Below are 26,779 nucleotides of genomic sequence, written 5' to 3'. Positions count from 1 at the left end.
CATGATTTTAAGATTAGGTTTTATGGGCTGGGGTGGGGTGGGGTGTTATAATTTTATTATTTTGTATTTTCTGTCGATTTTATCTTGTCAGCCGCCCTGAGTCCCCTGGAGGAGAAGGGCAGCCTAGGAATCCAAGTAAAAAATAATAAAAAATAATAAAATAAAATAAAATAATAAAATATAAAATAAAATAAAATAAAATGAAATAATAATGAAATGAAATGAAATGAAATAAATAAAATAAATAAAATAAAATAATGAAATAAAATAAATGAAACAAATGAAATAAATGAAATAAATGAAATAAATGAAATAAATAAAATAAAATAAAATAATAATGAAATGAAATGAAATAAATAAAATAAAATAAATAAAATAAATAAAATAAATAAAATAAATAAAATAAATAAAATAATAAAATATAAAATAAAATAAATAAAATAAATAAAATAAATAAAATAAAACATAATATAAAATATAAAATAAATATAAAATAATATAAAATATAAAATACAAAATACAAAATATAAAATAAATATAAAATATAAAATATAATTTAAAAAATAAAATAAAATAAAATAAATAGAATAGAACATAAAATAAAATAATAAAATAAATAAACAATAAAATAAAATAAAGAAGGAAGAAAGGAGGGAGAAAAGAAGATGGGAGGGAGAGAGGGAAGGAAGGAAGGTGGAAAAGAAGAAGGAAGGAAGGAAGATGGGAGGGTGGGAGGAAGGAAGGAAAGAAAGAAGGAAGGAAAGGTAGGAGGGAGGAAGGAAGATGAGTGGGAGAGTGGGTGGGAGGAAGGAAGGTAGAAAAGAAGAAAGAAAGAAAAAAGTCAAATTCTCTTGAGCTATTTAAAAAAGAAAAAAGATACATTCAGCATGCCATGAATTTATTTTATTATTATTATTATTATTTATATTATTTATAATTTATATTATTTATTATTTATCTTTATTTTATTGCGAGCAGATCGTGCTATCGATCACGATCTACTTCAATTATACAGATTTATTTTTTTTCTTCGGAGATCTTTCCTTTTCTTTCTTTCTTTCTTTCTCTCTCTTTCCACCTTGCGGGAAAACTAAGGCCTCCTGTTGGTAACCACCACGTAATCTTTAACGGCAAAACGAAGCGCTCTCCAGTTGATCAGAGAGTTAGAAACCGTCTCCCTTTTCATCACTTTCCGGATTTCGTCCGTGGTCAGCACCTGGGGCCACATGTTGACCTCTGTCATTTCGCCCACAAAGCACTGGCGGACATCGAAGCCCCCGCCGAAGGTGTCTTGCTCCTGCCCCAGGACGATGGAGGCCTCGCGGCCGATCCTGTAGCCCCGTTTCATTCCCACGCGCGGGAGAAGCCTTCCGTTGTGCCAGAAATCCACCAGCCCGTCCCAGGTGCTCCACGAAACGCAGATGTGCTCCCAATCTGGGACCTGCCTGGGAGGGACCACGAAGTCCCGCACTTCTCCCCCCAGGTAAAGGGAATATTTCCTGTCGTCGGGCTTAAAAATCAGGAAGTCGTTGTCCTTGGAGCGGGTGGCGTAAGAGAAGAGAGGGAAGGAAGCGAAAAGAGGGGAGTGGTATCGGAGGCAGACGGTGAGGTCGGTCAAGGGATGCGGAAGGGTGGCGTTGAGGCTCACGAAGGCCTTGTTGGTAGCGGTTGGGAAAACGAAGACCTTCTGGTGGAGATCTGGAAGGAGGCAAAAGACCTCTGGGTTAGCAGGACAACTGCCGAAGATTGGGTAGTGGGAGGTGATGGAGAGCTACAATGGACAGGTGAGAAGGGAAGGGGAGGGAAGGGAAGAGAAGAGATGGGAGAATGGAATGGAATGGAAAGGAATGGAATGGAACACAATAGAATCTGAATATAATAGGAATAGAAAATAGGACAGGACAGGATAGGAGAAGATAGTAAATAGATTAGAGTAGAGTAAATAGAAATAGAATATAGAGTAGAGTAGAGTAGAGTAGAACAGAACAGAATATAGAGTAGAGTAGAATGTATAGAGTAGAGTAGAATGTATATAGAGTAGAGTAGAACAGAACAGAATAGAATGTAGAGTAGAGTAGGGATAGAATATAGAGTAGAGTAGAATGTATAGAGTATAGTAGAGTAGAATGTATATAGAGTAGAGTAGAACAGAACAGAACGTAGAGTAGAGTAGAATAGAATAGGAATAGAATATAGAGTAGAGTAGAATGTATATAGAGTAGAGTAGAACAGAACAGAACGTAGAGTAGAGTAGAATAGGAATAGAATATAGAGTAGAATAGGAATAGAATGTAGAGTAGAGTAAACAGAACAGAATAGAATGTAGAGTAGAGTAGGGATAGAATATAGAGTACAGTAGAGTAGAGTAGAATGTATAGAGTAGAGTAGAGTAGAATGTATATAGAGTAGAGTAGAAAAGAACAAAACATAGAGTAGAGTAGAATGTATAGAGTAGAATAGAACAGAACAGAATAGAATGTAGAATAGAGCAGGGATAGAATATAGAGTAGAGTAGAGTAGAATAGGAATAGAATATAGAGTAGAGTAGAACAGAACAGAATGTAGAGTAGAGTAGAGTAGGGATAGAATATAGAGTTGAGTACAGTAGAACAGAATATAGAGTAGAGTAGAATAGAACAGAATAGAATAGAATGTAGAATAAAATAGAATAGAATATAGAATATGGAATATAGAATATGGACTATGGAATACAGAATACAGAACGCAGAATGGGAATAGGAATAGTAGGTAGAATACCTGTTTGGCCAAAGGATCCTGACAGGCAGCCATGGATAAGAAGGAGGGAAGGAAGGAGGAGGACCATCTTGGCGGACGATGGAGAAACGGGCTGTTTGCAGGAACTCTGGGTAGCCCACTTTGGCTGTTGTCCTTGGGTTTGAAGCCGTGCCCTGCCTGCCGGATCCAGTCAACTTTTCAACTGAATTAACACCTGCCTGCCTTTCTCTTGAACTCAGGACAAGGGCTGAGCTGTCCCTTCTTGTTTGCCCAGTTTCCCCACGAACGCATCGGCTTCATTTAATCGGGACTTAATCAACCATCCTAATAGCCTGTCAGTCTGACGGATGGTTCGATCCGTAGATAAATAAACAAGCCCCTCAACTCACGTCAACCTGATGGCGTTGCCCTGATATTCCTCTTCAATCTCAAACAAAGACAGTTATTGTCCAGTTCTGGATGCTTGACCAGAATATTCAAACATTTCAAAGTCATGTCAACCTTTTTTTTTTACACCAGATACGATGGCTGGCTTTGATTTTTAATTTATTTTATGATTGCTGTTATTTTAATTTGAGGGATATCATTCTCTCTCTTCTGGGCACTCATGACTTTCTTTCTTTATTTTTTCTTTCTTTCCTTCATTCCTTCCGTCCTTCTTTCTCTCTCTTTCTTTGCTTCTTTACTTCCCTCCTTCTCTTTCTTTCCTTCCTTCCTGCCATCCTTTCTTCTTTCTCTTCCTTTCTTTCTTTCCTTCCTTCCTTCTTTCTTTCTTTGTTTCTTTCCTTCCTCTTTCTCTTTCTTTCTTTCCTTCCTTCCATCCTTCCTTCCTTTCTTTTCTTTCTTTCTTTCCTTCCTTTATTCTTTCTTTCTTTCTTTCTTTCCTTCCTTCTCTTTCTTTCCTTGCTTCTGTCCTTCCTTCCTTCTTTCTTTTTTTCCCCTTCCTTTCTTCTTTCTCTTCTTTCTTTCTTTCCTTCCTTTCTTCTTTCTCTTCTTTCTTTCTTTCTTTCTCTTCTTTCTTTCTTTCTTTCCTTCCTTTATTCTTTCCTTCCTTCCTTCCCTTTCTTTCCTTCCTTCCTTCCTTCTTTGTTTCGTTCCTTCCTTCCTTCTTTGTTTCTTTCCTTCCTCTTTCTCTTTTTCTTTCTTTCCTTCCTTCCATCCTTCCTTTCTTCTTTTTTCTTTTTTTTCTTTCCTTCATTCTTTCTCTTTCTTTGTTTCTTTCCTTCCTTCTCTTTCTTTCCTTCCTTCCATCCTTCCTTTCTTTCCTTCCTTCATTTTTTCTCTTTCTTTCTTTCCTTCCTTTTCTTTCTTTCCTTCCTTCTGTCCTTCCTTCCTTCTTTTCTTTCTTGCTTTCCTCCCTTCTTTCTTTCTTTCTTTCCTTCCTTTCTTCTTTCTCTTCTTTGTTTCTTCCTTTGTTCTTTCTTTCCTTCTTTCCTTCCCTTTCTCTTTCTTTCTTTCCTTCCTTCTCTTTCTATCTTTCTTTCTTTCTTTCTTTCTTTCGTCAAAACATGTACAAGATAGCAGGTATTGGTATAAACATAAACAAAAGCAAAGTGTACCGGTAAATTTGGAGAACAGGATAGCAAGAGAGAGACCGTAGGCACGACGGTGCGCTTATGCACGCCCCTTACAGACCTCTTAGGAATGCGGTGAAACACATTTTTTAACTAAAAATATGAGCAAAACACAAGAAACCAAATTAGAAAGCATTTCTGGAATAAAGATTGTTAAAAAAGTAAAATACCTAGGAATAAATCTAACAGCAAAAACAATAACATTAAAAAATGATAACTATACAAAATTACTAACAGAAATTAAAAAAGATTTAGCAATGTGGAATAACCTGAAAATATCATTTCTAGGAAGAGTGGCAACAATTAAGATGAATATTTTACCCAAGGTCTTATTTCTCTTCCAGGTAATTCCAATAAATCCAGGGGGAATCTTTTTTAAAACTTTGACAAATCTAGTTAAAAAATTCATATGGCAAGGGAAAAAAGCAAGGATAAAAATAAATTGTCTAGAAGATATCAAAGAAAGAGGAGGATTTGGCCTTCCAAATTGGAAATTATATTCCAGGCTGCCGCATTAACATGGGTTAGAGATTGGATAACTCTAGAGAACAAAAGAATATTAAATCTAGAAGGACATGATCTTATGCTTGGATGGCACACATTTATATGGTACGACAAGGAAAAAAAACACTCATATTTTAAAAGACATACATTAAGGAAGTATCTACTAGAGGTTTGGAAAGACATAAGGAAAAATCACTTTCTAAATATCCCAGAATGGTTTGCCCCCCTAGAAGCAATAACACATCCGAAGTCTATAAAAGACAAGAAAATATCTTTTAGATATAAAGAATTACTAAATGACCAGATGAAGTTAAAATCTAGGATTAAATTACAAGAAGAAGGGATAACAATAGACTGGTGGCATTACGCCCAGATTCGATCTAGATACCAGAAGGATAAAACTCTTTATATTTTTAATAAAAGTAAAAATTTGTTAAGTAATCTAATTACTACCAATCCAACAAAAATGATAGGTAAAATATATAAATTCCTCATTGCTCATAAAAATATAGAGTTGACTTTAAAAGACACTATGATAAGATGGTGCAGAAATATTGGCAAGGAAATAGACATAGACACATGGGAGAAAGTTTGGATTAATAACTGGAAAATGACCAAATCAGTCTCATTAAAAGAAAACCAAATTAAAATGTTCTACAGGTGGCATCTCCCACCAAATAGGATAGCAAAAATGTTTCCCAAAACATCCCCACTATGTTGGAAATGCAAGAATGAAATAGGAACCTACTACCATCAATGGTGGACATGTGGTAAAGCTAAAATACTGTATACTGGAAGATGATAGAGAAAATAATAAAAGAAATAGTAAAGCAAGATATAGAAAATACCCCGGAATTTTACTTATTAGGAATTACCAATCAGACTTATAAGAAAGAAATTCTTTACTTAATTATACACATACTAACTGCGGCTAGAATAATATATGCGCAAAATTGGAAGGGGGAAGAAATCCCCAAGGAAGAAGAAGTTATAGCCAAAATATTAGATTGCGCTGAAATGGATATGATGACAAGACGATTAAATGATCAAGAAGATACTAAATTCTATGAAACATGGAACAATGTTTATAAATGGATAGACAAGAAAAAATAAGATATACAAATTTATCTTTAGTTAATCTTTTGTATTTGTTTTTACCTAGGTGATAACAATGTTAATATTAGTTTAAATGTATTTTTTGATGATTATGATACAGTAGTTTATGTACAAGCAACATATTAAGAATTTTGGTTTATATACGTATAGTAGTTAAAATTAGTTTAAATGTATTGTTTGATGATTATGGTATATTAGTTTATGTATAAGCAATATATAAAGAATTTTGGTTTATACACGCATAGTAGTTAAAACTAGATTAAATGTATTTTTTGATGATTATGGTATATTAGTTTATGTATAAGCAACATATTAAGAGCTTTAGTTTATATATACATAGTACTTAATGATTTTGAAAATTCTAACCCAAATTTACTAGACTTTTTAATATTCAACATATATTCAATTATGTATTCTTTTTCTCTATTTGAATCTATACTTTCAAGAGAAGCGGGGGAAATGCACCCCCACTTTATGTTTAATGTTTGTATGTGTGTCTGTTTATTTTAAGAAAATTAATTAAAAAAATTTTTTTTTAAAAAGGAATGCGGTGAGGTCAACGGTAGGCTGTCTAAGGTTAAAGTTTTTGGGATTTGGGGAAGAAACCACAGAGTCTGGTAGTGCATTCCAGGCATTGATCACTCTGTTGCTGAAGTCGTATTTTCTGCAGTCGAGTTTTGACCGGTTTACATTGAGTTTGTATCTATTGTGTGCTCTATACACTATGGTGTATAGTTGCAGTTGAAGCTGACTTCGGACCACAGTGAAAGGCAGAAGGTACATGGCTAAGCAAGGCAGTTCACACCCAATTTTATTTTTATTTTTATTTTTTTGCTGCTGTTGTTAAACGGATTAGGCAAGAAAAAACAAAACTAGACATATAGACCGGGGGAAACCTTAATAGCAGGAACTGCGAGAGGGATCTTGGAGTCACCCAATATTTTTTTTAATCCCGTGGCATTGCTGTGATGGACATCAGAGAGAGGACAGGGTGGGGTTGGTTAATTTCCAGCAACGTAGCTTGCTGGAAATGGCTGTAAGCACAAGCAAGTGTGAAAAATGATGAGCAAGTCGCTTTCTTCGTTGCCGTCGAAACTTCAAACAGTCACTTAGCAAACTACTGTACTATTTATAAGTGATTAACACACAATTCCACACGCTAGATACAAATAATATCAGGTTGCTTAATAGTGAGAGTCAACAATATGGTTGGACAAATTAGGTCTTCTCTATATCAAATAAATATATGTACGTAGTGACAGAAAATATTAATTGATGATAAGCAAATAACTATCTATGCGCATATATAGAACACCACTGAAAGTGAATGTTTTATTGGTTGTTTAAGTTTATAAACTGATCTGTCTGTCCATTTTCTTTCATTTTTCTTTCTTTGCATGTTCGGTTTGTTTACATTGTTTTTCTTTTCTTTCTATTTTTATACGTAGAAACTTAATAAAGATTACCGGTATAATAATAATAATAATAATAATAATAATAATAATAATAATAACAACAACAACAACAACAACAATAGTAATAATAATAATAATAATTGCATGGCCAGTTCTTGGAGAAGATTGAAGGCAAAGTGGATAAAGGAAAGACCGGGTCATGGTTTACAAGTGGAACACTGAAAAAGGAGACAGAAGGACTGATACTGGCGGCACAAGAACAGGCCATTAGAACAAATGCCGTCAAAGCCAGAATTGAAAAATCAACAGACGATCCAGCAGACTCTGTAAAGAAACAGATGAAACAATCGATCACATACTCAGCTGCTGCAAAAAGTTCGCACAGACTGACTACAAGCATAGACACGATGCTGTGGCACAGATGATCCACTGGAACTTGTGCCGGAACTACCATTTGCCAGTGGCAAAGAGCTGGTGGGATCATAAGCCCGAGAAAGTGGTCGAAAATGAGCAAGCAAAACTACTGTGGGACTTCCGACTTCAGACTGACCGAATTCTGAAGCATAACACACCAGACATCCTGATTGTGGAGAAAAAGAAAGGATGGATCATCGACATCGCAATCCCAGGGGACAGCAGAATTGAGGAGAAGCAGCTAGAGAAATTAGTGAAATACGAAGATCTAAAAATCGAGCTGCAACGATTCTAGCATAAGCCCGTGAAAGTGGTCCCAGTGGTATTTGGCACGCTGGGCGCAGTGCCAAAGGATCTCAGCGGACATTTGAAAACCATCGGAATTGACAAAATCTCCATCTGTCAATTGCAAAAGGCCGCTTTACTGGGATCGGCAAACATAATTCGCCGCTACATCACTCAGTCTTAGGTGCTTGGGAAGCACCCGACTGGTGATGAAATACGAAATCCAGCATAGTGATCTCGTTTGCTGTGTTGTATTGAAATAATAATAATAATAATAATAATAATAATAATAATAATAATAATAATAATAATAGTAATATAGTCCTGGAGTCTTGGATTGTTGGAAAGACTCCAGAATTTTTCTTACTAGGTATACCTTCTCAAAAATATAAAAAAGAAATTCAATATGTATTTATATATATATTAACAGCAACTAGATTAGTTTATGCACAAAGATGGAAGGATGCCGATATTCCAAAAGATGAAGAAATAATTAATAAGATTACTGATTGCGCTGAAATGGATATGATGACCAGGCAGTTAAAGGGACAAGAAGAATCAGAATACTACAAAATTTGGTATAAGTTTTATGATTGGTTGAATAAAAGAACATCTATGTAACAGAATATATTATATTAGAATTATGTAAATTCTGTAAATAGTAGTAACATATATAGTATGTATCTTTTTTTTCTTTAACTTTTTCTCCTTTTCTCAAGACGATCTGTAAAATTCTCGTTTACTTTTTTTTTTTTTTTTGGACTTCTGAGAAGAATGGAACAGTTCTAGCTCCTATTTTTATGTTGTGTGTTTTTGTTTGTGTCTTTGTTTTGTCTTGAAATAAAAAATGTAATTTAAAAAAAAGATAGTCCTTGACTTATGGCTAGTTAGGGACCAAAGTTCCCACTGCTGAGCAAGTTAAAATGAGTCACGTCCAGTTTGTGACCTTGTCCATTTTGCTAAGTGAATCTCTGCCAATGTTAAATGAATCACAGAGTTGTTAAGTGAATCGCACAGTCGTTAAGTGAACTACCGCTTCCCCTGTTGACTTTGCTTGTGGCTGGCTAGCTGTCCTATGACCCTGGGACACCTCAACCGTCATGGCACCGGACCAGGGTATCTATGAGACCGCCTTCTGCCGCATGAATCCCAGCGACCGGTTAGGTCCCACAGAGTGGGCCTTCTCCAGGTCCCGTCAACAAAACAATGTCATTTGGTGGGGCCCAGGGGAAGAGCCTTCTCTGTGGCGGCCCCGGCCCTCTGGAACCAACTCCCCACAGAGATTAGAATTGCCCCCACCCTCCTCGCCTTTCGTAAGCTCCTTAAAACCCACCTCTGCTGTCAGGCATGGGGGAACTGAGATATTCTTTCCCCCCAGGCCTTTACAATTTATGCATGGTATGTTTGTTTGTAGGGATGTTTGGTTTTACAATAAGGGTTTTTTAGTTGTTTTAGTATTGGATTTATATGATGTTTTTTATTACTGTTGTTAGCCGCCCGAGTCTACGGAGAGGGGCGGCATACAAATCCAATCAATCAATCAATAAATAAATATGAACTAGTTGCCTTCCAAGGGCCCGAATTTAGACCCCATGTCCATAAGGAGGATGCTACAACAGTCATAAATATGTAAACAACAGACAAATTCCTGGTGTGTCCAATCACACTTGGCCAATAAATAATTCTATTCCATTCTATTCTATTCTATTCATTTCCCTTTCTTCCCATGATGTTGTAACTCCGAATGGTCACTGAATTTGGAATACTATGTTCAGTTCTGGAGACCTCACCTACAAAAAGATATGGATCAAATTGAACGGGTCCAAAGAAGGACTACAAAAACGATGGAAGGTCTTCAGCATAAAACGTATCAGGAAAGACTTCATGAACTCCATCTGTATAGTCTGGACAGGACAGAAGGAAAAGGGGGGACACGATCGAAACATTTAAAGATGTGAAAGGGTTAAAAACAAGGTTCAGGAGGGAAGTGTTTTCAATAGGAAAGTGAACCCAGGAACAAGGGGGCACAATCTGAGGTTAGTTGGGGGAAAGATCAGTAAAATATTATTTTACTGAAAGAGTAGTAGATGCTTGGAAAAACTTCCAGCAGACGTGGTTGCTAAATCCGCAGGAACTGAATGTAAACATGCCTGGGATAAACATAGATCCATCCTAAGATAAAATACAGGAAATAGTATAAGGGAAGACTAGATGGACCAGGAGGTCCTTTTCTGCCGTCAATCTTATTATTATTTATTAGATTTGTATGCCGCCCCTCTCCGTAGACTCTGAGCGGCTCACAACAACAAAACAGTACAAACCCAATTATTAAAACAATTTAAAACCCTTAATATAAAAACAATCATACATCTCATACAAACCATACATAAAATGGTTTCTTTCTATGTTTCGATGAATGAATCATCATTAAGAGGAGGACTATATGTAGTTACATAGAATAGGCGTTGATTGCTTACCTGAACGCCTCTTCTCGTACGGTGAGTGGGTACAGCAGTCACATGGGTTGCTCCTGTCCAATCCGTTGGAACTGAGCCTAGTATTAAAAAAGACTGCTGGATCCGCCCCTTCCCCAGAATTCGCGAATCCGTAGACTAGGCTCAGTAGTGAAGCTCTTTAATGTTCAACTCTCATGTGTTATAAGAAAATAGAATAGAAGGTAAAGAAGACCACACAAGGGAGGGAAGTGACTGCTGTACCCGCTCACCGTACGAGAAGAGGCGTTCAGGTAAGCAATCAACGCCTATTCTCCGTACTGAAGGAGTGGGTCCAGCAGTCACATGGGACATACCCAAGAGATAGGTCCCTAGGGTGGGAGTACATTGCTATCGTGAGAGATAACGGATTGGAGTACTCTTCTGCCGAAGGCAGCGTCCGCTGATGCGTACGAATCGATTTTGTAGTGCTTTATGAAGGAATTTGGCGAGGCCCAAGTGGCTGCTTTGCAGACTTCTTCCAACGGAGCCTGAGTCGCCCAAGCGGCAGATGTGGCAGCACTTCTGGTGGAATGCGCTGTAATATTCCTTGGAATGGAGAGGGAAGCTGTCTCGTAAGCCTTAGAGATGGTCCCTCTGATCCAACGACCTATTACTGTAGAAGACACTCTGGATCCCAAGGATCTGGGATGGTAGGCTATGAAGAGTGCTTCAGACCTCCGGATGGATCTTGTGCGTTGGATATAAACCTTTAGCGCTCTAGTGAGATCCAGAGTGTGCCATCTAGTTGCCAGGGGATGCTCTCGTTGGAGGCAGAAGGAAGGTAATATGATATCCTGAGATCTGTGGAACATGGAACTAACCTTTGGTAGAAAGGTGGGGTCCAGTCGCAGAACCACCTTGTCCTGGTGAAACTGACAAAGGTCCTGTCTGATAGAAAGGGCTGCCAACTCAGATATGCGTCGGGCGGATGTAATCGCCACCAGGAATGCTACCTTAAAGGATAGGTACCTGAGGGACGCAGAATTCAGGGGTTCGTAAGGTGCCTGAGTAAGAGAGTGGAGAACCCGTGGCAAGTCCCAGGTAGGATATCTGTGGATTTTAGAAGGCCTGAGGTTAGCCACTCCTCTTAGAAATTCTTGGATTTCTGGAAAGGAGCGGAGGGGCTGCCTGCGAGGCCCCGCCAAGACGGAAGAAATGGCGGCCAGGTGTCGGCGGATGGTGCTGGTAGAGAGGCCTTGGTGGAAACCCTTCATGAGGAAGGTGATTATCCTGTGGATGGGAAGACACAGGGGAGATAATCCCTCCTGCGAGCACCACTGATGGAATTTGGACCAAGTATGGTCGTAGATCCGGTTGGTAGACCCTCTTCTAGACTTCAGGATGATTTCCACTGTGTCCGGGTCATACCCTCGCAGGTCTAAGTCCCTCCGGATAATAGCCAGGCGGTGAGGTGGAACCACTCTGGGTCCGGATGGAAGGAGGCCCCCTGCCGCAACATATCCTCCGAAACGGGGAGTCGCCAGGGGTCCTGGACGGACAGTTGTTGGAGGTCCGCGAACCAGGGCCTGCGAGGCCAGTGAGGGGCAATCAGAATTACTCGGGCCTTCTCCAGGAGGATTTTGTTGATCACGTCTGGCAGAATTGGAATTGGAGGGAAGGCATACAATAGACCTGGAGGCCAAGGACTCCTGAGAGCATTGATTGCCTCTGCTCCCGGAGACGGGAACCTGGAGATGAAGCGAGGGAGCTGGGCATTGGCTTTGGTCGCAAATAGATCCAACACTGGATGGCCGAACCTGAGGCAGATTTGGTGGAACAGTGACTGATGGAGATTCCACTCGCCTGGATCTATGGTCGCTCGCGAGAGCCAGTCCGCTTGGACGTTGAGGCTCCCCGAGATGTGGTCGGCTAGAAGCGACTGGAGATTCTTCTCTGCCCAAAGGCCTAACTTCAGGGCCTCCCTCATGAGGGCCTTGGATCTTGTGCCTCCCTGTCTGCAAATATGGCTTTTGGTGGCTATATTGTCGGTGAGAATCAGCACATGCTGGTTGGAGATGTGAGATTGGAATTGTTTTAGAGCTAGAGACACGGCTCTTAATTCTAGCCAATTGATGGGCCTGGAAGCCTCCTCCGGTGACCATGTGCCCTGAGCTAAAAGACCCTGGGCGTGGGCTCCCCAGCCCGAGAGGCTGGCATCTGTGGTGACTACAAACTGGTCGGGGCACCGGAAGGGAGATCCCTTGTCTAGGGCTGGAGAAGTCCACCACTTGAGGGATCTGCGAACCGTCGGTGAGATGGTGATGCGACGATTCGAGTTGCTGTGGTCCGATCTCTGGAATGGTAATAGAAGCCACTGTAGTTCCCTGGCGTGAAGACGGGCCCAGGGGACAATACCAATACATGACACCATTTTACCCAAAAGGGAAGATAGGGTGGCAATGGAGGCAGATTGCTGGGGCAGGATGCGAGCAATGAGATCCAAAATGCTGCGTTTTCTCTCAGTGGAGAGGAAAACCTGGGATATCTCAGAATTAATGATAGTTCCCAGATGCAGAATGGAATTGGATGGATCAAGGTGGCTCTTTTTAAGATTTATGGAGAAACCATGATTCTGTAGAACCGACATGGTAAAAGAGAGGTCTGCAGCCACACCAGTTCTGGAATTTCCATGAATTAAAATGTCATCTAAATAACATAAAATATGAATGGGAGAGGCCTGGATATGAGCCGCCAAGGATCCCAAGAGTTTAGTGAAGACTCTGGGAGCTGAGGAGAGCCCAAATGGCATAGCCCTATACTGAAAATGCCTGCCTTGAAAGGCAAAGCGCAGAAATTTCCTATGGACCTTGGCAATGGGGATATGGAGGTAGGCCTCCGTGAGATCCAGAGACACCATAAAGTCTCCCCGATGTAGAGCTGCTAAAATGGAAGATAAGGAATGCATTTTGAATTTCCTATATTTTATGAACCGGTTCAATTTCTTTAGGTCTAAGATGGCTCTCCAGCCTCCAGAGGTCTTAGGGACCATGAAGAGGATGGAATAGAAGCCTAAACCTCTCTGGAGAGAGGGGACCGGTTGAATAGCTCTAATAGTCAACAAATGAGAAATAGCCTCCTCCATTCGGATACGAGATGGAGGGGAACTGGGAGAAGGACAAGAAATAAAACGGTTAGGGGGAGGTGAAATGAACTCTAACCTTAGGCCCCTTTCCACAGTGTCAATGACCCAGGGGTCCTTACAAGAACGGTGCCAGGCGGAAGAGAACCAGGCTAGGCGACCGCCTATGGGAAAGGAGGAAAACTTACCATCTGGCTCTTTTGGAAGCCCTGGTAGAAGAGGATCCTCTCTGATAACGGGAACCTCTGCCCCTGGTGGTTCTAGATTGGGATCGAAACCGAGGGGAATACTGACCTGGACTCCTTTGAAATGCGAAGCCCTGATCCTGTTGACGCCCTGTGCGCCGAAAGGGCTGCGGTTTAGGGGCCTTCTTGGTGGTAGGTCCCAAAACCTTTTTCTTGTCTGTGGTCTCTGTAAGGAGAGGGTCCAGAAGGTCTCCGAAGAGGAGGTTACGTTTCAGCGGACCCATGGCTAACTGCCACTTCTGTCTTACTCCCGCCTGCCAAGGGCGGAGCCATAGAAGTCTTCTGGCCGTTGTGGAGGCTGCTACTGACCTGGCTGCAAATCTGGAAGATTGGAGGGTAGCATCTGCTACATATTGGGCAGCTGCGAAGATTTTGTTGAAATCCTGTTGGCCCCGTAAGTCATCTGGAGGCAGGTGTGGTTGGAGCTGACGAAGCCACAAGAGCATAGCTCTGGAAAAGAAGGATGCCGCTGCAGCACTCTTAATGGCCCATGAGTCTGCAAGGAGACTCCTTTTGAGCATTTGCTCAAGTCGTTTGTCCTCTGGCCGGAGGACCTCCTCTGCTTCGCCAGGCATGGCGGCAGTCGAGTGGAGAGTCTTCACTGGTTCATCTGGCTTGGGACATGTTAGGAGTTCCTCATAGGAGGAGGAGAGCTTGTAGAGCTTCTTGTCCTTGGGAGTGGGAGTAAAGCCAGCAGTTGGGTGGTCCCACTGTTTAAGCAAGGCATCCTTAAACAACTTGGGCATAGGAATTACCTCATTGTCTTCCTGTTCTTCCATGAAATAAGGAAGATTTTCCTCCGGAGGGTCTGAGGAAGAAGTAGCCTGTTTTTCTTGCCCAGCTAGCCCCGTGGATACTCTAGCTTTAAGCAGGAGAGATTTGAAAAGCTGCGAAGGAAAGATAGCAGCTGGGGCTGGAATCTTAATCTGAGATTCCTCATCTTCCGACAGACGCTGAAATGGGTCATCATCCTCTTCTGCATCCACGTCCTCATCCTCTTCCTGAGAGGAGTCAGAGACCTCCATGGCTGGGGCTCTGTAGGAAGGAGAAGAACTCACGGGACGGGAGGAGCGTGGAGGGGGATGAGACAGAGAAGGCACATTGAAAGATGAGAGTTTAGCGTCAATGGTGTTAGTCAGAATAGTCAAGATAGACTGAAACTCCGGTGGCAAGGAAGAAATATCAGCCGGAAAAGCCGGAGGATCCCTGAGGGCCTGAGCAGGTTCTGGCTGGGAGGAATCCTCGGTAATATCTGGCTCCTCTGGACCTAAACCCCATAGGTTAGGTTGGGGTGGATTTAGGTTTGGCTCATCCAGGGATAGCACAGGAACCCCAGAAAGAGGCAGGTTAGAGGCCTCCGGGGGGGTTGGATTGATATGCACTTGGGCCTGCACCTTAAAACATTTGGCTGATTTATCATGTATTTTTTGTAGGGCTAGGTCCCTTCTCTTCTCAGCCCTGGTGGGCTTGGCTAAGGAATGGGTGCCTGAGGAAGAGGAGGAAGAGGCCTGGGGAACCTCAGTAGAATTACCAGTAGGCCTAACCTCTTTGGGACCTTTGGTAGTGCCTCTCTTGGGAAAAGAAGCCATAGTCTGAACAAATTACAGAAGACGAGGCTTGAGCCAAGAAAATAGGGGGGGAGAAGAATTTTTTTGTGGGATTTCCCAAGAGGATAAGTGACCCTGCTCCTAGGCTCAGGAGCTGCTGCGCCTTAAGGGGCAATCCGGACGGTACCAAGAGTTCTTGTCCCTAAGTGCAGCGTGGCAGGCCTCGCTAACTTAACTTTAAGAAAAACCAAGGCACACTGGTTGGAGGCCACTTCCGTGGAGAATAGGCCCGAGGGAACTCAAAGCGACGACTCCAGGGTCAGGCGGCGGGCTGGAAGCACTAATGGCCGACCCCTTAGGGCAAAACCGAAAGTGCCAATTACTGGGCGCGAGAGCCTTGGCGCCAAAAAAACCGCTCCGTTAATTGCAATCGGAGAAACTAAGCCCGGGAGACAATTCAAGTCCCACACCGCGGGAGGTAAATAGCCCTTAATTATTTGTTAAATCAATCAAGCTTGCCCCCGGGAGGACCTCCAAGGCCGTAAAACCAGACCGGCCGCGGCTACAGCACGGAGGGAAAAACCGCGAATGGCTGAGCCGCTAAATTCTCCCCCAACTCAAAGCCCTGTAGGGCTGAGTAAAATCCACTGCCGGCAAGCTAAAATGGAAAATTCTTACTGTTTTTAGGAGAGAGATCGAAGGGAAGGTGTTTTATCGAGAGGAACGAGCATTCACACACATCCGAGGATGCGAACTGAGCGAATTCTGGGGAAGGGGCGGATCCAGCAGTCTTTTTTAATACTAGGCTCAGTTCCAACGGATTGGACAGGAGCAACCCATGCGACTGCTGGACCCACTCCTTCAGTACGGAGAAACATAGAAGACTGACGGCAGAAAAAGACGTCATGGTCCATCTAGTCTGCCCTTATACTATTTTCTGTATTTTATCTTAGGATGGATCTATGTTTATCCCAGGCATGTTTCAATTCAGGTATGTGGATTTACCAACCACGTCTGCTGGAAGTTTGTTCCAAGCATCTACTACTCTTTCAGTCAAATAATATTTTCTCATGTTGCTTTTGATCTTTCCCCCAACTAACTTCAGATTGTGCCCCCTTGTTCTTGTGTTCACTTTCCTATTAAAAACACTTCCCTCCTGAACCTTATTTAACCCTTTGACATATTTCAATGTTTCGATCATGTCCCCCCTTTCCCTTCTGTCCTCCAGACTCTACAGATGGAGTTCATGAAGTCTTTCCTGATATGTTTTATGCTTAAGACCTTCCACCATTCTTCTAGCCCGTCTTTGAACCAGTTCAATTTTGTCAATATCTTTTTGTTCATGTATGTAGTACACATGTATGTAGACAAAATGTTTAAAAAGATAAGGATTTTGCAGGGCTATATTACTAGCCATTCAGAGCCTCATGCAACTCATGGGCTGTGGCTGGACACAGCTGCCCTAGGACCGTCTTCAAGGGCAGCACCAGGAAGCCCCTTTTGCAGTAGCCTATAGGCTGAATTTGCACTTCTGTGTCTTTCTTCTATGTAACAAAGCGGTGGAGCCAGTGGTGGGCTGCCACTTGCCTCGCTACTCAGACGGTCCTCGGCGGCCAGAGTGGGTGTGCGCGCTCCTGAAATGTGCACACTGGCGCCCCGTGTGAGATTTGGCTTCTGTGTATGCTCAGCAAGCCAAATCTTGTGATATTTCGGCTATTTTCACCAATATTTTTGCTCCCGAGCATGCGCAGGAAAAAAAACCTGGCGATTTTCACCGGAGATCTGTCGGTTGGTGCTGTTCCTGGGTCATTTCCACTACCTGGACGGTGTCCCCGGGGGGGGGGGGAGCCTACGATGGGGGGGAACTCTGGCCTCACAATCAGGAGGCTGGGAGTTCGATTCTAGGTAGTGGCAGATATTTCTCTTTCTGGGCACAATGAGCAAAACTCTGCATTGGTGACAGGAAAGGCAATGGGCCAGGAAACACTCAACTCCATTTGAATTGTCCTGACTCCACCGGTGGTGTTATTAAACAAAGAAGAAAATTATATGCATTAATACATACATACATACATACATACATACATACACACACACACACGCAAACACACATACACACACACACATTGTGTGGTGGCCTAGAGGCAGAGCTCTGGCCACACAATCCAGAGGCTGGAAGCTCGATCCTAGGTAGAGGCAGATATTTCTCTCTCTGGGAAGACTGAGAATAGATTTGCTGAACTAAAACTCAGCACTGGTGACAGGAAAGGCAATGGGCCATTCAAACATTCGGCCAGGCTCCATTTAGTTGCCCAAGAGATTATGGCATTGTTATAAGACAATGAAACAAAGAAGACTTGAAATCACCTCCTACATTCTTTGGATCCACATTGCGCAATTAAAATAAAGAGAAAAGGAAATTAAAAAAAACAAGGTTTCATGAACAAGCGGCTTATTTTATTGCAAGAAGATCAGAATGCCCGCTCGGTGATTTTCGGGCACGAATCATCTACATATCAATCACGAATCTATTTCGAATTTGCGATACACTAAAACAGAACATTTCTCCTTTTTTCTTTCTCTCTTTTTTTCCCCCTTTCCAGCCTGGATCTTCACATTAAGGCTCCTCGTCCGTTATCACCACGTAATCGTGAATTGTGTAATTCAAAGCATCCCAGCTGGCCAGGGGATTGGGCACGGTGTCATCTTTCATGAGCAACCTAACCTCTTCGGTGTTCAATGTCCGGGCCCACATATTGACCGCCGACATGTCGCCCGTAAAGGATTGGCTGGAGTCAAACCCCCCTCCGAAGGTATCCTGATCCTGGCCCAGAATGATGGACGCGTGGTTGCTGATCGCATAGCCCCTTTTGGTACCCATGCGCGGGAGAAGGACGCCGTTGAGCCAAAAGTGAATCAGCCCGTTTTTGGAGTTCCAGGAGACACAGATGTGCTCCCAACGAGGAATCACTTCGTTAGGGATCTTGAAAAAGACGTCCGAGCCGCCTACGCTAATCGAATAAACGTTGGGCTTCTCCTTAAAAATCAGGAAAGCATTATCGGTAGACTTGGTGGCGTAAGAGAAGAGGGAGTAAGACCGCAGGAGTGAGCAGTGGTGTTTCAGGCAGACGGTGAGGCTGGTCAGGGGTTTCTCGAGGGTGACGTTCAAACGTACGAAAGCCTTGTGAGAAGCTGCCGGGAAAACGAAGACCTTCTTCTGGAGATCTGGAAAGGAGATTGGGAGATCTCTGTTAGTGGGGATCCCTGTTTAGGACCGGGGAGCGGAAAGTGAAGGAGAGCTTGCTGGCCACAGGATGGGCAAAGAGGAGGACCTTGAGCCCTGAGCAAGATGGGGAAAATCGATCCAACAAGAGTTGGCTGTTTTGACAAAAGTTGGAGCAGATTTCCACTTGATCCCTGGATTTTTTGGGGGGGGGGGACCCATACACAAGGCTGGCTTCTCCTTCTCAACCATGACCGGGAATCCAAGTCCTCTTTTTTTAAATTTAACTGAAAAGTTTTAAAAATATAACAACATACGAAGGTTGATCAATCGGTCAATCAATCAATCAATAAACAACTGGAGGACCTGCTCCTACATGGGTTTAAGCCTCACCTTCTTGGCTGAAGGATCCTGACAGACCGACGAGGATAACAAGGAGGGGAACAACGAAGGCCATCTTGGTGGACAACGCAGGGAACAAAATTGTTTCAGGAGCCGCAAGCAGGTCCTCTCGCTCCGATCTCCTTGGGTGTCCTCCTTCTCAATAGTGACTCTTATCTTACACGTCTTTTGAGCTTTCAACAAGGGGCAGGCTCAGTTGTCACTTGCCGATTTTTTCCCCATGATTGAATTGATGTCATTTCTTTTTTTAAAAAATATCTATTGTTTTTTTAATCTTTAAACATCGTATCATTTCAGTGCAGATCTACGCCCAATTTCATGCGTTATTACTGTTTGTCCATATACAATATTTCATATATTTACACTGTCTCATATCCTTGTCTTTATCTCCCACAAAAGGGGGGAATTTGTGAAAAAATGTGAGATAGACAATGATATGACAGTGTCGCCGAATCTGCGGAGAGGGGCGGCATACAAATCTAAATAATAAATAATAAATAAATAAATAAGTGTAAATACAGTGGTACCTCTACTTATGAACTTAATTCGTTCCATGACCAGGTTCTTAAGCAGAAAAGTAGAAGCAATTTTTCCCATAGGAATCAATGTAAAAGCAAATAATGCGTGCAAACCCATTAGGAAAGAAATAATAGTTCGGAATTTGGGTGGGAGGGGGAGGAAGAAGAAGAGGAGGAGGACAGTTGCTGACCAGAGCGAAGGGAGCGTTTCTTTTCTCTGGGCGCTGGCAGAGGTTTATTCCCTCTCCAAATGCCCAGAGAAAGGAAAATGCTTTGTTCACTCTGGACTGCCAAAGCCTCCTTAAGCGCCACCGAAAGGCTCCTCTGGCAGCCCAGAAACGCCCGAGATGGCCAGGATTAAAGGGGGAATGGCAGGAAACTGGCCAGGCCTTCATGCCACTCTCAAATTTCCTGGGAAAATTTTCCAGGCTCGGGTTCTTAAGTAGAAAATGGTTCTTAAGAAGAGGCAAAAAAAAATCTTGAACACCCGGTTCTTATCTAGAAAGGTTCTTAAGTAGAGGTACCACCGTATATGAAATATTGTATATGGACAAACAGTAATAATGTATGAAAATGGTTGTAGATCTGTACTGAAATGACATGATGTTTAAAGATTAAAAACAATATTTTTTTAAAAAAAGGAAATGACATCAATTCACTCATGGGGAAAATTGATAAGTGATTGTACCATTTATGTCCAATTGTACCATTTATGTCCATACTTCATAATAGTCTGAATTATTCTGCTGTTAAAGTTTGATTGTCATCATGTCATCATGTCCATTTCAGCACACCTGTATATTTTGTCCATCAATCGATTTTCCGGTGGGATTTTGTTATCTGTCCAATGTTGAGCGCAGGCGATTCTTGCTGCCGTGATGATACGCAACAATAAATATTGAATATTTTGGGGGTGTTGTTTTCTTGTTATTCCTAATAAGAAGAATTCCGGAGTATATTCTATTGTTCTTTCTGTAATCTGCTGTAACCAATTATGTGCCTTTTTTTCAATAACCTTTTGCTTCCGGGCACAACCACGACATATTATTTCTTCACCAGGAATTAAATCAACACAAGAAGTGTTAGTACTGCTTTATACTGTTGTGGCCATCCTTGGAATATTCTGGTCCAATTGTGGTCACCACGTGTTCTGTCGGGCTCTCTGGTAGAATCCTCCCAAAAATTCACAGGTATAAATTTCAGACACACACACGTTTGAAAATTCAAAACAATATTCTTTATAATGAAAATTCACTTAACCTAAGCCCTCTTTTGGTATAGCAAAGAGCACTCGTCTCCAAACAACCTGGTAATTTGTACAAGTCCCTTATCAGTTCTGTGATACTTAGCTTGCAGCTGTGAGGCAATTCACAGTCCTTCTTTCACAAAGTGAAACACACTTTGCCCTGGTTTAGTTTCAAAGCGGGGAAAAATCAGCACACAAAAGGTCCAAGTCAGTAAAGCAGTCACGAAACATAACAATCAGATAATCCTCCACAATGGCCAAACCCACAGGCTGCTATTTATAGCAGCCTCACTAATGACCACAGCCCCACCCAATCACAGGTGGCCTCATTTTCTTTGATAATAATCTCTCAGTTGTTGTTGCCTATGCATCGCTCTCCGCATGCGTGGCTGTATCATTAACTCTTGTTCTGAATCCAAGGAGGAGCTAGATAATTGATCTCCTTCTGAGCTGTCTGCCCCGCTCTCCTCCTCCCTGTCACTCATGTCTTGGTCAGAGGAGCCTTCATCAGCAGATTCCACCAGGGGCAAAACAGGCCTGCAGCATGTGGATGTCTCCCCCACATCCACAGTCCTTGGGGCAGGAGCTGGGCCAGAGCTAACCACAACACCACGACACACAAAAAATGATGTTGGGGCTCTAGAAAGCGTGCAAAGAGGAGCAATAAGGACATGGATTAGTGGGAACATAGGATAAGAGTCTTACAATATTTGTAAGAGCCTGCTTACAAGAGTCTTACAAAGAAGAGGGATTCTGTGTCCAGTTCTGGAGACCTACAAAAAGATATGGATAAAACTGAACGGGTTCAAAGACGGGCTACAAAAATGGTGGAAGGTCTTAAGCATAAAACATATCAGGAAAGACTTCATGAACTCCATCTGTATAGTCTGGAGGGCAGAAGGGAAAGGGGGGACATGATCGAAACATTTAAACATGTGAATGGGTTAAATAAGGTTCAGGAGGGAAGTGTTTTTCATAGGAAAGTGAACACAAGAACGAGGGGGCACAATCTGAGGTTAGTTGGGGAAAGATCAGAAGCCATGTGAGAAAATATTACTTGACTGAAAGAGTAGTAGATGCTTGGAACAAGCTTCCGGCAGACATGGTTGGTAAATCCACACAGTACCTGAATTTAAACATGCCTGGGATAAACATAGATCCATCCTAAGATAAAATACAGGAAAGAGTATTAGGGCAGACTAGATGGACCATGAGGTCTTTTTCTACCGTCAATCTTCTATGTTTCTATGAGTCAAACTATTCTCCAAAGCAGAACAAGAAGCAATGGGTAGAAACTTATCAAGGAGAGAGAACCAACCTAGAATTGAGAACAATTAACCTGCGGAACAACTTGCCTCCAGAAGTTGTGAGTGCTCCATCACGCGGGGGGTGTTGGGTGTTAAAGAAGAGATTGGACAATTTGCCCAGAGTGAGATCAATTGTCTTCTGCTTGAACAGGGGGTTGGACTAGAAGACCTCTTAGGTGCCTTCCCAGGCTATTATTCCATGTTCTGTACAATAAGTCACCTTCAAACTTTCTTGTTGCTAGGTCTTGGAACAGAAGAACCTTTCTTCTCAGAATCAGATAACGGATTCAACCTTCTTTTAAAAGCCAACACCTGTCAAAATCTTCGTCTCCTAAAACCACCTCTCAGTTATATTTGGAGGGGGTCATGACTCCAAGAATATAATTTTCCATTTCTGATTTCAGTCTAATCAAAATATTTTCCCAAAGCTGGTGTTTGGCTGAATTATTCCTCCGGTTGTTATTCCATACCCAAGGTGTTTGCAGAAGATTACAAAGCAGCTTTTAAAAATAAACTACGAAAGGGAATCCAGATAGATAACACAGGGTGGCGAAAGTTATAAACCAGCTTGAATTTTATTTTTAAAGCGCTGGTTAATGTGGGCCCAGTTCTCTCTTTCTAAAAAAAAAGGGTCCTTCCCTTTGGGTGACCACTGTCCATGCTTTCGTCCAGCCATGTTTGGCAGGGGAATTCTAGGAGTTGCCAAGTTTGGAGATTCTTGAAATAGAAGGAAGATGAGAGATGGGTGGAGGGGGATAGATGGATGGATGGATAGAGATAGATAGATATGCAAGGAGAGAGAGAGATGGGGGAGAGATGAGAAGAGAAAAAGAGAGATGTGGGTGGGTGGATGATAGAAGATAGATGGATGGATGGATGGATGGATGGATGGATGGATGGATGGATGGATGGGTAGGTGTTCTGTCTGGGTCCCCCCAGACGCCAACACCAACTAAAAAGAGTAGCCAGTCACACTGGTAAAAAGCAAAGGCAGTTTATATATTTGAAAGCAAACACTGGTAACAAAAACTGTTCTTACAGACAGGAACGTTATGAAGCTTCACAGAGGTTTCACGACGGCCAGGCAATAAAACAGGATTCTTGCTGGCAAAAACAACACTGGAGGTAATAAAACCCACGCCTCCCCCAAGTCTTTCAGACTTCTAGGCCACAAGCCAAGATCAGAGACGCCAAGAATCGAAGCAAGGTCACAGGACTCCCAATTGATAACTCTCCACAATACAGTAAGGGCGGGCCTGCCTTTTCAACCCTGCTGAGGAGAACCACACCCAAACCCAGCTGTTACCAATTCAGGGATGGAAAGAACCGTTGTACCTACCTGAACGGTCTTCTCAGTGCACTGGAAGGAGAGTCCAATATGGGTTATTCTCAATCCTATTGGTCGAGACTGAGTTTAAAATTAACATAATATTAGGCACCGCCCCTTGCCTGCCCCCAGTGAGCTCAGTTTTAAAACGAAAGGTAATATAATCCAACACAATTTTATTGAACCAAATATCTATATATATATATATAACAATAAGCAAACAACCGAGCCCAGCCTCCCTGAAACAATCCAATGCTGGGTGGGTTTGGACTCTCCTTCCAGTGCACTGAGAAGACCGTTCAGGTAGGTACAACGGTTCTTCTCCATTGCATCTGGAAGGAGAGTCCAATATGGGATATACCCAAGTTCCAATCAAATGGGAGGGAGATTGTTAAGTCAGGGCAGCTGGAGAGGAACACACCCTCTGTAATACCCTTCTCCCAAAAGATGCCTCAGCTGAAGCATAGGCATCCAGTCTGTAATGTCTAGTGAATGTAGAAGGAGTCTTCCACGTCGCAGCCCGACAGATGTCCTCGATCGAGGCCTGAGTCCTCCAAGCTGCTGACGTGGCTGCACTGCGAGTAGAGTGCGCCGTGACCCCTTGAGGTGGATTCTGAGCTCTAGCCTTATACGCCTCCCCTATGCAGTCCCGGATCCATCGGCTGATTGAACTGGGAGAGACGCCCAGACCCTTTTTTGGTTCTGCAAATGAAACAAACAATGACTCGGACCTTCTAAAGGCCTCGGTCCTTCTAATGTAGATTTTAACTGCTCGCCTAACATCTAGTTTGTGCCACCTAAGTTCTGTAGGGTGGCTCCCATGCGAGCAAAAGTCCGGCAAAATTAGTTCTTGCTTCCTGTGGAAAAGCGAGTTGACCTTAGGAAGGAATGTCGGGTCTAAACGTAGAACTACCCTGTCCGGATAAAATATACAAAGGTCTGGTCTGATGGATAATGCAGACAAATCCGATACATGTCTGGCTGAAGTGATAGCCACTAAAAAGGCCGTCTTGATGGAAAGTAATTTGAGCTGAACGGATCTCAGAGGCTCAAAGGGAGGCCCAGTCAGGGCCTTCAACACCAGAGATAAGTCCCACGATGGAAACCTATGAAGAGGTGGGGGATGACTGTTTGAAGCTCCTTTTAGAAAGTCCCGTATCCAAGGGTGAATTGCCAAGGAGCGGAATTCCGGTAGTCGAATAACGGTTGCCAATGCAGCCACCTGTCTCCTAAGGGTGTTTGGAGACAGTCCCTTTTCAAGGCCTGACTGCAAGAATTCTAGGACCGTCAGTATTTGGGCTCTTTCTGGTTGCAAGTCTTTCCCGGTGCAGAACTTACAGAAGGCCGACCACGTGGCCTGGTAAATCCTGGACGTGGATGGCCGGCGGGCGGCCTGCATTGTGGCAATGATACTGTCCGGTAAACAATGCTCCCTCAGTTTGTTCCTCTCAAATGCCAAACGGCTAATTGGAGCCATTGAGGGTCTGGGTGAAAGACTGACCCTTGACTGAGGGAGATTATTTTGTCCGGGATCCTCCAAGGTGGGGAGATCGACAGCGCTACTAAGTCCGAGAACCACGGGCGGCGTGGCCAATGTGGTGCAACAAGTAACACCTCCGCTTCCTCCAGTATAATCTTGTCTATCACTCTCTGGATCAAATTTGTCGGAGGGAAAGCGTACAACAGACCGCGAGGCCAGCTCGACCTTAGGGCGTCGACCTTCTCTGCCATGTGAGAGTGGAATCGAGAATAGAACCTGGGGAGCTGTGTATTGCTGTGAGTGGCGAACAAGTCCAACAGCGGTGTCCCGAATCGTAGTATGATCTTGTGGAATAATTGCGGATCCAGCCTCCACTCCGTGGGGTCCAAGGTGGTTCGGCTGAGCCAATCGGCCTGGACATTGTTGACGCCTGCTATGTGCTCCGCAGATAGAGAAGCCAGGTTGTACTCGGCCCAATTGAAAAGGGCCATGGTCTCCCTCATGAGGCGAGGCGATCTCGTGCCTCCCTGATGATTGAGGTAAGCTTTTGTTGCCACATTGTCCGTTAGAACTAATACGTGTTGTCCTTGAACCAAGGTCACAAAATGTTGGAGCGCTAAAAACACAGCCCTGAGCTCTAGGAGGTTGATGTTGACAGGGTAGAGGTCCTCCTTGGTCCAGAGCCCCTGAGCCACATGGGAACCGATGTGTGCATCCCAACCCAACAAACTTGCGTCCGTAGTCATGACTACCTGATCGGGAGTCTGGAAGGAACAGCCCTGGAATAGTGCTGGTGAAGTCCACCAGGCCAAGGAGGCTTTGACCTTCTGTGGTAGCCTGATTAGCCGGTTTGACTGGCTGAGTTTTGCCTTCTGGGCCGGCAGCAGAAATCCTTGTAATGGACGAATGTGATGCCTGGCCCATGGCACAATTCCTATACAGGAAACCATGGTTCCTAGCACCCTGGACAAAAGGGCCAGGGATACCCTTGGTTGCCTCTGGATGGAAGCTATCAAGGCCAAGATATTGTCCAGTCTGTCTGGTGAGAGCGACACGATGCTCGACTTGGTGTCTATCACCGATCCCAGATGCAAAAGTCTTGTAGAAGGGATCAATTGGCTCTTGGGAACGTTGATGGTAAAGCCGTGTTCTTCCAAAAACGTCATCGTAAGGTGGAGGTCTCGGTGCGCCCCTGCCTGGGACTTGGACAACACGATGATATCGTCCAAGTATGCCATCAGGCGGACGGATCGTGCCCGGAGATGTGCTGTGAGCACGTCCAGCAATTTTGTGAAGGTACGAGGGGCCGATGATAGGCCGAATGGCATGGCCCGGTATTGATAATGCGTCCCTTCCACACAAAATCGTAGATACTTGCGATGTGGTGGAAATATCGGTACGTGTAAATAAGCTTCCTTCAGGTCTAAGGAAGTGAGAAAGTCCTGAGGTCGCACTGCCGCTAGAATGGTGTGCAGGGAGTGCATCCTGAATCTCCGGTAAAGAATGAATTGATTTAATTGTTTCAGATTCAGAATTAAACGACAGCCCCCGGATGCTTTGGGGACTATGAACACCATAGAGTAAAATCCCATGCCCTCTGTGTGTTTTGGCACAGGCTCTATGGCTTGAATCTGTAGGAGGTGACCTACTTCTTGAAGTAGTTCCTTCCGTTTGGAGGGGTTCTTTGGTGTTGGACAGTGTAGGAATCGGTTGGGCGGGGGCTGAATGAATTCCAACCGCAGTCCCTGTGTCACTGTCGATAGAGCCCATTTGTCTGAGGAGGTGGCTAGCCAGGAGGCGCTGAAAAGGTGTAATTTCCCTCCTACTGGCTGTGTCAAAGCAAAGTCATTTGGGTCGTTTAAACCC

The 26,779-nt window shown here is 43.2% G+C and overlaps 4 protein-coding genes across 7 annotated transcripts in view; all 4 read right to left on the bottom strand.

Moving 5' to 3' along the window:
• The window catches only part of LOC139175320 (C-reactive protein-like), a 71,528-nt gene that overhangs the window by 7,764 nt on the left and 36,985 nt on the right, over positions 1-26,779 (bottom strand). The window lies entirely within an intron of this gene.
• The window catches only part of LOC139175319 (serum amyloid P-component-like), a 71,089-nt gene that overhangs the window by 22,529 nt on the left and 21,781 nt on the right, over positions 1-26,779 (bottom strand). The window lies entirely within an intron of this gene.
• On the bottom strand, positions 1,091-3,224 carry LOC139175321 (C-reactive protein-like). The gene is made up of 2 exons (XM_070766371.1): positions 2,758-3,224; positions 1,091-1,698 (listed from the first exon to the last, which is right to left on the bottom strand). The coding sequence occupies exons 1-2, from the start codon at positions 2,822-2,824 to the stop codon at positions 1,091-1,093; spliced, it is 675 nt and encodes a 224-aa protein (XP_070622472.1). The 5' UTR covers positions 2,825-3,224.
• On the bottom strand, positions 17,867-19,090 carry LOC139175452 (serum amyloid P-component-like). The gene is made up of 2 exons (XM_070766577.1): positions 19,027-19,090; positions 17,867-18,674 (listed from the first exon to the last, which is right to left on the bottom strand). Exons 1-2 carry the CDS (start codon positions 19,088-19,090, stop codon positions 18,028-18,030), a joined length of 711 nt encoding a protein of 236 aa, XP_070622678.1. The 3' UTR covers positions 17,867-18,027.

Source organism: Erythrolamprus reginae, chromosome 13, assembly GCF_031021105.1.
Source record: "Erythrolamprus reginae isolate rEryReg1 chromosome 13, rEryReg1.hap1, whole genome shotgun sequence".
In the NCBI taxonomy this organism is placed as follows: Eukaryota; Metazoa; Chordata; class Lepidosauria; order Squamata; family Dipsadidae; genus Erythrolamprus; species Erythrolamprus reginae.
The sequence above is the reverse complement of the archived record's forward strand: the minus strand, read 5'-3'. Positions and strand labels throughout refer to the sequence as shown.

What these genes read in the sequence shown, in the direction of transcription:
- LOC139175452 (XM_070766577.1), bottom strand. Translation starts at nt 19,090, where the DNA reads ATGGCCTTCGTTGTTCCCCTCCTTGTTATCCTCGTCGGTCTGTCAGGA. An exon ending in AGGATCCTTCAGCCAAGAAG is followed by an intron (nt 18,675 to 19,026) that starts GTGAGGCTTAAA and finishes GGTCCTAAACAG; the next exon opens with GGATCCCCACTAACAGAGAT.
- LOC139175321 (XM_070766371.1), bottom strand. Translation starts at nt 2,824, where the DNA reads ATGGTCCTCCTCCTTCCTTCCCTCCTTCTTATCCATGGCTGCCTGTCA. An exon ending in AGGATCCTTTGGCCAAACAG is followed by an intron (nt 1,699 to 2,757) that starts GTATTCTACCTA and finishes GCCTCCTTCCAG; the next exon opens with ATCTCCACCAGAAGGTCTTC.